The sequence below is a fragment of the Camelina sativa genome, chromosome 12 (assembly GCF_000633955.1).
Source record: "Camelina sativa cultivar DH55 chromosome 12, Cs, whole genome shotgun sequence".
Classification (NCBI taxonomy): domain Eukaryota; kingdom Viridiplantae; phylum Streptophyta; class Magnoliopsida; order Brassicales; family Brassicaceae; genus Camelina; species Camelina sativa.
The window spans coordinates 1,517,083-1,527,651 of NC_025696.1; the positions used below are offsets into that span (position 1 = coordinate 1,517,083).

A 10,569-nucleotide genomic window follows, 5' to 3' on the forward strand; every position below is an offset into this window, starting at 1 on the left:
GCGACGAGGAAGAGAGAGAAGCCGTATAAAGGGATAAGGATGAGGAAGTGGGGGAAGTGGGTGGCGGAGATTAGAGAACCTAATAAACGGTCAAGAATCTGGCTTGGCTCCTACTCTACTCCTGAGGCGGCGGCGCGTGCTTACGACACGGCGGTTTACTATCTCCGTGGTCCTTCCGCTAGGCTTAACTTCCCGGAGCTTTTAGCCGGAGTTACGGTGGCTGGCGGTGGAGGTAACAGTACTGGTGGGGACATGTCGGCGGCTTATATAAGGAGAAAAGCGGCGGAGGTTGGAGCGCAAGTGGATGCGTTAGAAGCGGCGGGGGGAAATCTTCATCATCATCATCATCAAAGTCAACATCAACGTGGTAATCATGATTACGGAGATAATCATAGTGATTATCGTATTAATGATGATCATATGGAGGAGTGTACTAGTAAGGAAGAGTTTAAGAGGTGTAACAACGAGTCATGGGAACGGGTTGATTTGAACAAACTACCTGACCCGGAGACTTCAGAGGACGATTAGGAAAAGAACTATATATATCGATTTGATTTCACTAGCTTCCCTACTTTGTTCTTCTTCTTCTTCCTTCACTTTACCCCAAGTAAAAAAGTTGTACAAGGAAGATTAGAGAATGTATGTTTTTACGATGTGCGGCGGTTTGCTAACATGCACCCACCTCTCTCTTGAGTTTGTGATTACTAATTTACTACTACTAGTACTGTAATGATATCTTCTTCCCATAAGTAGTAGTATTTCAACCACTCCTCTTAAACTTAAGTTCTCGTACTCAACAAATCTACGTGTTAAAGCCACTAAATGATGTTCCAAGGTATAAGAAAGAAGTTATAAAGCCATTACTAGATCATTTAGATACGTCTTCTAGTGTAAAAGGATCATCCAAAATACTAAATTTTTTGTTTTGATAATGTTCGTTTAATTTGATTCATTTTGATGATTCACAGTACGGTTTCAGTAGAGTAAATATTAGTCGGATGTTTATTAGATATGTGAACGCGGCGGTGAGTGAATAGCAGCAGAAACAGGACTACAGGAGACTATTAGAGTCGAGAGATTGGGAACGACAAAGAGTGTCCTACATAACAAATATGGTAAGTGGGTCTTAACTGGTCCGATCGTAACAACTAAAGCTCTCTCCATCTCTATTATCCTAACAACTACTAAAGTCATCTCTTTCTTTCTTCTGTGTTTTCTAATCTGTTTTTGTGGGGCAAAGACAGCAAACAACACTCACATATCGAATCTGGCTCTCATCTCTAGTCTATGGTCTTGTTTGAAAAGACCAAATGTGTTTTCTTCTCCACTAGAAAGCTTAAAAGTAGAAATTGACCAACAGTTAAAAACTGTTTCTACTTCACACAAATCCGTTTTCCATATTTTTCTTTCTAATCTCAGATCTAAGCTAATCACTGAAAATTCAGATTCAGCAGTGTTTACTTTAAAAGGTCAATTGTTTTGGAGTTTTTCCTTTGGCCAGCTAATGATGAGCATGACCTTGCAACTAACTCATTTGTAACTTGTCATTATTAATTATATCTTTCTTAATCGAGTAAATCATGGAAGTTATATAGACCACAACTAGATATCATTCCGCGATCTATAGAGCCTCCATGTTAAGAAAAGATTCCAATTTCACAGATGCATTTGTACGGACGATACCAAGAAGGTAAATATTAGATATTTTTGGTTGAACCAATATCAATTAAAATACCTTAAAAAGGTTGTTACTTTGGTGGTTAACCAAATGTAGAAAGTGGGAAACATTTTTTTTATAAATAAAATTAAAATTTAGAAAGCATAAACTGATGAGAATCAAATATTTACCCAAAAGCATCTGATAACCTAACCCATCAACCAAACAGAGAAGCTGATTCTGCAGGAAAATAAAGTTGGTAGTGCACTTACCACTTACCAGAGTTTGCGACTGTTATCAGGATCTTTGATTCACTTTGATGTAAACCCTCGCGATATAAGTGTCATGGCTCTTAATCATACATTGTACAACGAGGAATACTCTGTTTTCTCACTTTTATTTGTTGGAGAACGTTTCATCATTGCTTTCCTATTTTCTTGTTTGGTTTATATCTTAATCAAGCATTCTTATCACCAGAGCGCTTTATTTGAAGCGCGGCTCTAACAACGTTTCCTCTTGTGATAATACCGACCTTATTTGAAGGAGATATAAAAGGTTAAGTGATGAGAAAATGTGGTGTGTTGACATATAAGTGTAAGATGGGTAATTGTGAAATTTCTCTTACCAATTTGCCATCAGAATCTACCACAGGGAGCCGGCGATATTTTGTCTCCAGCAATATTCTAGTGAAAAATAGAATAAGAAGCTTATATTAGTGAATAATGTAACTATCACACATCTGAAAAAACGATGGCACTGAAAAAAAAAGGAAAGACAATAACTTAGCAGCATCTTCGAGGTTGGTTTTTTCCTCAACAACTAGGGGAGCTGGTGTCATTAAATCTCCAACAAGCTTCCCATTGGTTTTGCTGAGTAGCTTTTGCACTGCATTGAAAGTCTGCAAAAGAAAAAATACGAAAACAAGAGAAATATAGAAACAATTCATACTGAGACGATTTATCATGTCAGAATTGAGTCCATTTAAAGAAATTCGTCTACTGAAAACTCTGAATGTAATATTAAACATAACTCTACCACATGCATTTTTCATATAAGGTAGTTCTTTAGTGCAGAATACACTCATAACAATGACAAGATACTATAATGGGTCACAGCAATTAGCTGAATCATTGTGCATGGTAATTGTGTAAATCAAATCAAGTTCCTCGTAACTTTCAATTCACACTATCTACTGCTGATAATGTGAACTAGGCAAATGATCACAGTGAGAAAGAATATGAATGAGTGTTTTGAAAAGCATTCAGGTCAAAATGTTAGTAGGAAAAGGAAGGGCCACATACTTTCCAGGTGCTGTCAACTTCAGGGAACATAGAATTTTCTGTTCTTCCACTACCTATTGGCAACAAAAAAAAAAACCAGCAATAAGATTTAAGGGGTAAGGGAAGAAGCTTTTTGATCATTTCACATTGAGCGTGCTATCTCGCAACGAATGAGACAGAAGGTAATCATAACATAACATAGATATTTCTGGCTTTATGCCACCATGTGATCAAGTAGCTTTCTTCTTTCTCCACTTCAAAGAGAAATCCCGAATTCAAAGACCATGAAAGGAATGGAAACCAAATACATCAAGTGGTGTAGCTGGCCCATTTACCAGATATTGAATCCAAAGCCAGCAAGTCATAGTCTGAAACAAGCCCAACCTGCAGCAACAAAAAATCCTTCATAAGCATCACCCTCAAGTGTTTAAACCTCCATGAGTAGATTGGATCCAGTTCCCTTAAGACCTAAATTCAAAAGAGGATACGAACCAATTTCCAGTCGTCGTCTATCACAGGAAATCCTGTAATTCTATTCTCCACAAGGAGTTCCAGAGCTGTAGAGATGGGAAAAAAAAAGAGATCATAACTCATAAGTTTGAAAATAAACGCAGCAGCACATGTTTTAAGCAATCTAATGGACTTTAGAAGATGACAAACATCGACCTTCATCCACAGTGGTCGTAGGTTTCACCACGTGCAAGTCCTCCTCCTTTGTCATGAACTCACCAACAGTGTACACTCCACTTCTTGGCTACAGTAACAGTCAAATACATGCTCAGCTTAAAAAGCTCGAACTAATCCTCTCATTACTTGAACAACACTACATAATTCGAGTATCAACCCCAAAATGCAGGACATCGAGAACAAGAGTGAATCAATATATCACCCAACAGATGCTCAAATTCTCCTACCAATTCAAAATTGGTCACTATTGTATCACTCAAATTCCACGACTCTTAAAGATCGAATCCCGAATCTCAGATATGCAATTTTCACCAGGTTCGATCTAAGCTAGTAACTAGTATACAATTCAAATCAATCACCTGATTCTATGAAAAATTCTCAGAATCTAAGACGCAATTGATCATATAATCACACATGCAAAAACAAAATTCCCCAAAAAAGGAAAGAGTAATTTGGAACTGGAAATCGAAAGTGAGTGAGCTTTACCGAAGAGGAGTTCTTCATCAAAGTAGCTCCGGCGGCGGAAGAAGATGAAGGAATCCTAGATTTGGAAGGGAAGCTGCTTCGAGCCAAGGTGAATTGGTGGCAATGGCATGGCTGAAATCTCGGCGGAAGAAGATACGGCGAAGAAGGAGAGGATGATACGCGTAAGCGCGTAACGGAGAGTGGAGCAGCGTGGAGGACGGCGTCCATTGGCCGTCGGAAAGAGCTCGCCGGAAGTAGAGAGAAAGTGATGGGAGAAGAAGATAATGCGTCACCGATCTAACCGCTTTGTTTGTATTGGGAAAAGGGAAGTGTGACTGTGACCCCTTTTTCTTGGTTAATTTAACATCATCATCTTTTTAGTTCCTGTAAACCGAACCGGTTTATATTGTAAACCAAATTGGTTTTATAGTTCCCCTTTTTTTGGATCTGCTTTAATTGGATTCTAGTCCAATCGAGAAAAGCCCAAAGGGCCTGATGACAAAAACAAAGAATAATTATGATTTAAGTCACTCATTAGTCCAAATTACACGTGTATTATCATATTGGTCGTGAATCTCGTGATCAAGATTCGATAATTACACGTGTATTATGTTATTGGGCCTGTTCGTTTCGTCGCTGCAGGTACCTGCGGTTACGGCAGCCGCAAGTTTCGTCGTTCGTTTGGTTGTCGCAGATACCAACGGCAAAACGCTGCGGCGAACGCTGATTCTGATTTTGAACGTCGATTAGTTGCAGCGATTAAAAAAGTTGTGTTTGCTGCTGCCGCTGCCGCTGCCGCTACCGCCTGCGTCGACGAAACGAACATGCCTATTAGTGGGTGTTTTTTTACCGCCACATAAAAATAGTCACTAGTTAAAAAGTTTAAAGAGATTTTTAATAATCATCCATCATAATCTCAAGTACTGTGTACGGGATTGAAGTATTTAATTATAATCAAATTCTTTGCCATACATAACCAAGTCCGTTCTTAAAATGTTTCTTTTGAATATGTAGCAACAAAATGTCGTTGACAAACTCACGATCCTAACAAACCATATGCCATAATTATTATGAAATCGAATTATGACACTAGATATATAAACTACTACTTTCATATCATCATCGATCGTCCGTTTAATCTTGAAGAAAAAAAAAGAAGAAGAGTTTTTCGAGAAAGAATCATCAATAGTTATTTAGTACAAACGAAACTTTGAATCTGATTCAACGATAACTTTTATTACTAAAGCCTTTCATTATACTCAAAGGAAATTAATTGCCTTCAGCGACTCTCAATTTGTTCTTTTTAAATTTTATTATCTTTCAAGTTGTTTGCGTTTTTCATTTTATTTTGTTTTTGCTGAAAGTTATTATCTCTTTCCGCGACAGAAACAAAAAAACTTAATTAGCCAAGTTTAATTATATATTCTATTCAATTCTTTTTGTTTCCTCTACGTCAAAATTAGCAAAAAAGACGCATCGATATCATGGATACAAAGAATAGAGTACGTGGAAAATGTATTTATTCATAGTGGATATGAAAGAATCTGCAACACAAAGAATCACAATATGAAAATCTTGCATAGTTTATAAGTCTATAAAAGTGTTTATTGTAATCATGAATTAGAACAAGTGTTTCCACGTCCGTTATTTCGTATCAATTTGCATACAAAATATGTAACTCTTAAGTCTTAACGAGAAATGTGAAATACTATGCTATTTCGTATCAATTTGCTCAAAAGCTGTCGTTTTAATTTTTTTTTGTCAACTACCCTTAATACACTAGTAAAAAAAACACGTATAGCTACTAAAATTTTCGTGGCTGAACCATAAAATTCGTGACTATTTCATTACATAGCCACAATTAGTCACGAAAAAAAATCGTGTCTATAGCCTCGTAGCTAATTTAATTCGTAGCTTTTTCGTGTCTGTTTAGCTACGTAATTATCACCCACGTTTCGTGGCAAATTTAGTCACGAAAGACCATATTTTCTGCCATGAAATATCTGTAGCTACTTGGTGACTAGCCTAGCTACGAATTTGTGTCTAATTATTTTGTGGCTAATTGTGTATTTGTCCAAAAAAAATTAATTTAAATTGTAAAAATCAGAAATCTGAAATGAAATTCCAAATTTAAAACCATGAAATCCAAATACCAATATTTTCAATTACAACAAGCACTCTAATCTTACATTTCTAAAAGACTCACATAGTCATACAAAATATCTTAACTAGATACCTAGATGTTTCACAAACAAACCTGAAACTGAAATTACAAAAACTATGCACACCATGCATCTAAGGACAATGCGAGAAGAAATGGCACGTGAAGAGGCATTTTGGCCGATACTATTGGAAGAATCATCCTCTGCAAACGACTGCAGTAGTAGTGTTGCTACAAAAAAAAAATAGTAGTTGTAAGTAAGTTAGAAAAATGAGTTAACTTAGAGGAAAAAAAAACTAACCACGGAAGTATGCCACTAAGTATCTACCCTCTTATGAGGAACAAAATGTCCAGCACCTCCATGGTCCCAAGATATTGCTTTGCCATGTTGTTCGGATGAATTTGTAGACAGCCACAGCTCAACACCAAAACCTGAGATAAGAGAAAGTAACATCAGTTTCAAAGACAGAAAATTATAGAAAATTAACAGAACAAACAAACACAAATTAAGTTACTTAAAACTTCCAATAAAGATCCATTGAAATATTTTTCCTTATCATATATATGAAAAAGTATTTTCGTTCATATATAACAAGTAGGAAAGCTTTGCTTACTTGTTTCTTGGATTGACCTCTCCTATATATCGTTTGTGTAGCCTAAACTGGCAAGTAAAGTAAATACACAATTAAATTAGCACACATAGAAGTAACTTGCATCAATATATTTTCAGCCAGAGTAGTAATATCTGAAATTCACGATTCACGATTGAAAGCTTTACCCTGAAATCGGAGAGACGGAAGGGAAACAGAGGCGGAGAAAGAAGAGCAGTTGACTAGGTTGAGTTCAACGCTTCTAATCTGTAACTATGAAAATTGAACAAGAAACAAAAACAAGGAAGATTAAGTCAAACAAATATAAACATCATCTAAGTTGAAACTAAGATTAAATAAATAAAAAACAGCAACAAGAACAAATTGAACCCTAACAGCAACAGCCAACAGGAACAAAATCTCTAAACAACCTAATACAAAGGGAGAAAGAAGCAGTGAGAGCTTTAATTTCTCAACTCAACAAATCACGAGAAGGAGAAGGAGACAGAACGAGTACCTGTCAGGCCAGAAACAGAGGGTCGAGCGCGATGTTAGGTGGTGCTGTCGGTCGGGGAGAGTCATGGCGAGTCAAAGTCGAAGAGATCAGAGCTAGTATCGAAGAGGAATAGATCTGAGTGTCTATGCGGCAGAGATGGAGTTTACGGCTTTTTTTTCTAAGTGTTTATTATGTCGACGAAAGAAGAAGAATCTAGGTCTTTAACCTTGTACCAAATATTTTCACTTTAACCAAAAAAAATTAGTGGGATGGTGGGAATTTTTTTTGCCAAATTTTGGTTTTGTCCGTCCAAACAAAAATAATTTTGGTTTTATATTTAATTTAATTATTTCATTTTGAATAACAACTTATAACTGTTTTACATAACAATTTTATTATTTTAAAAATTTTGAGTAACAATTATATGATTGTTTTTTCTAAGTGTGGAGTGATATATTAAAAGTACATTTCTAAGTGTGGAGTGATATATTAAAAGTACATACACTAAATATAACTCAAGGTTAATTAAGAATATGATTAGATTTTAAAAACTTTTAAAATAAATATTTCAAAATTTTATAAATATAATTTCAAAGATTGATTTTATTTAATATATATATATATGGTTTAAATATGAATATATAATATTTATATTTTTGTTCTATGTTTATGATGGAGTATAGGGTTTGGAGTTAAGGTTTGGGTATAGGGTTTGGAGTAAAGGTTTAAATTTGTGGTTAGGTCTGAAAAATATTAGATTTGAAAAACTACAATCTTTTTACAATTGTTAGATTTTAGCTTTTGGGAATGTTGTAATTAGATTTCTTTTTAGATTTTATAGTTTTAGAATTTATGCTTATTTGGAGTTTCATATAGTCACAAATTATCTGTGGCAAATTCGTGGCTATTATATAAAAACCTTAGCTAATACGGCATAGTAAGATATAGTCACGATATAGCCACTAATAAATTCGTGACTAAACTTGTCACAAAAAAGCTACAAAAAGTCACGAAAACAGTCACGATTCGAGTGAGTGACTAATTCGTGAATCTTATGAAATAAGCCACGAAATTTCATGACTAGATCGTAGCTATAAGAATTTTTTTTACTAGTGATATATAGAGATATTTTCTTCAAGACTTGTAAAACGGAAGAATCACAATGTATCTCTTTACCTAAGCCTCAGTTAGGCCCGACCTAGTCCATCAGCTAATTAATTTATTTATTTTTGTCTGAAACATCGAAACAAATTTAAAGCAAAACTTAAAGTGAAAAACGGAAATGATTCCCATATTGATGAAAACTTGTAAAGTCGGAATAATTCGTTGGTCCCTCCATTAACTAACGTGAATTATTGCAATTGGGACCGTACTAAATTTTGGGTGTGGTTTTGATATAGTACCAACAATAACAATAACAAAAAAAAAAGAGAGGTTAAAATCAAAACTTAATTAAAAGAAATAAATTGTGAGAGTGTGTGTCGTCGGTGTCGAAGGATGTTTGGGAACCAAGTGGGGTTAATTTCAAAGATTTACATATATGGAAAGTCTTTGGACCGCAAAACGTATGGACATCGTACCTAAGTTCCTGACTCTTTGCCATATTTGTACATTAACGTGTTTCCCTTTGTCCCCTTTTTTGTCGTCTTCTTTAGATCTTTTTCCTCCTTATCAAATCATTTATAACCCTAAGTTTTAGTTTTGTCCCCAATCTAGTTTGTAAATTTATCTAAAAACTCTTAGAAGTATTTATACTAGTTACGTAAACAGTTTTTCTTTTTATGTATTAGACACGAAAGCATGGATAAAAGTTAAAACCAACACATATCTGAAAATTATTCAGCTACAATGTTTATATATGTACATGCATAACTGATAAGTCACGCTTGAATATGTAAAAAAAAAAAAAAAAAAAAGTCATACGAAATAATTCAGTCTAATAATTTGAGAGGTTGTTTTCCTAATACCATTTCATGATTTGCATAAATGAATCCAATGCTATATAAAGTTATAAACACAATCTATATAATATAACCACATCGAATCACAAACTATCTCGTGAAGAAATCGAGGAGTATCCACTATCAGCTTCGCTTCACATGGCCCCCACATTGAGCGAATAATAAAACGCCACGTAAAAGAATTAAAAGTGGATCCTACGAAATAGCAAAAAGGATATTATTATTATTTGGAGAAGCCTAACAAGATTTGGACAACCTCACAAATCGAGATTCTATCGATACCGTCCGATGTTTTCCACGTTCGTTAATCTCGGACTTGACTTCGATTCCAAAAAGGAAAATAGACATATCTACAAACTTCTTTAATTACGAGCTTACTTATTTTATGTTTTCTTTTTGTCGAACTTATTTTATCTCTATTTGATACGACTTGTATGATTGTATCATACGAGCTTAGTTGTTGTATATATTCGTATCTCCTAAATATATTAATAAACATATTGTTTGATATCATTCAAACTATGTCAGTAGTGATTATATGATTTATATAATTCGTGATATTTTTTTTTAACCCATATCCAAACAAGATCCACAGTTCTGATTCAAATTCGAACTAGTAAATCAAAAAATATATTCATTAGTTACTAATACATGTAACTGTGGACATTCCAGGTGTCAACATTGTTTGTTCAAGTAGCTGAAAAATTGTATAGCATTCAATACAATAGCTTATAAAAATCTTATCTTAATATTGAATTCTTGAATTTTACAAAAAGGAAATTGAATTTGTTTGTACTCGTCCACACTATGTGGACACATAGGCAAGTAGATTGAGGTAGATACAGGCATTGATTCTTTTTATTTATGTTTAGATTAATGTACAGTACTCTCTGCATATATATGATATCACTGTGGCTTGTGGGGATGCATTTTTGTATTTTATATAGAAAACGAATATGAAAAGTCTATATAGATAGATTTGCATAAATGATTTATACGGTATCTGTTGTACACTTTACTTATTTACAATTCAATAATAATACCTGTTCCTTTTAGTACATGTTTGTCATATCATATATGTCGTATAACGAGGGAGTATAAAGCTCCGATGAACTCAGCCAAAATTAGGAATTATATTTTGTTTTCTTTGGTTTTGTTTTATGTGAACACATATATGATGAATAGTCGTAGAAGTTTGTTCACAACATGCATACGATTAAATGAAAAAAATTCACGGGGGTAATTGGGAATAATAATAATAGCTTTTGTGGG

The 10,569-nt window shown here is 34.6% G+C and overlaps 2 protein-coding genes and 1 long non-coding RNA gene across 5 annotated transcripts; 1 reads left to right on the plus strand and 2 right to left on the minus strand.

The window, feature by feature from the left end:
- Positions 1-758, plus strand: LOC104733107 (ethylene-responsive transcription factor RAP2-10-like; the record flags this gene model as incomplete). The annotated part of the gene is made up of 1 exon (XM_010452719.1): positions 1-758. A coding segment is annotated over one exon (528 nt), but the record flags the coding sequence as incomplete, so codon positions are not given.
- LOC104729447 (CBS domain-containing protein CBSX1, chloroplastic-like) lies at positions 1,779-4,444 on the minus strand. Its single transcript, XM_010448385.2, has 8 exons — positions 4,111-4,444; positions 3,604-3,691; positions 3,430-3,494; positions 3,273-3,321; positions 2,959-3,011; positions 2,440-2,555; positions 2,283-2,340; positions 1,779-2,189 (listed from the first exon to the last, which is right to left on the minus strand). Exons 1-8 carry the CDS (start codon positions 4,315-4,317, stop codon positions 2,115-2,117), a joined length of 711 nt encoding a protein of 236 aa, XP_010446687.1. The 5' UTR covers positions 4,318-4,444; the 3' UTR covers positions 1,779-2,114.
- Positions 6,191-7,552, minus strand: LOC104729448. Of its 3 annotated transcripts, none has more exons than XR_758276.2 (5): positions 7,358-7,552; positions 7,029-7,113; positions 6,865-6,906; positions 6,579-6,682; positions 6,191-6,481 (listed from the first exon to the last, which is right to left on the minus strand). It is a non-coding gene; the product is annotated as an uncharacterized LOC104729448 (long non-coding RNA). The 3 variants fall into 3 exon arrangements; XR_758274.2 differs by having other exon boundaries at positions 6,865-6,911; XR_758275.2 differs by having other exon boundaries at positions 6,552-6,682; positions 6,865-6,911.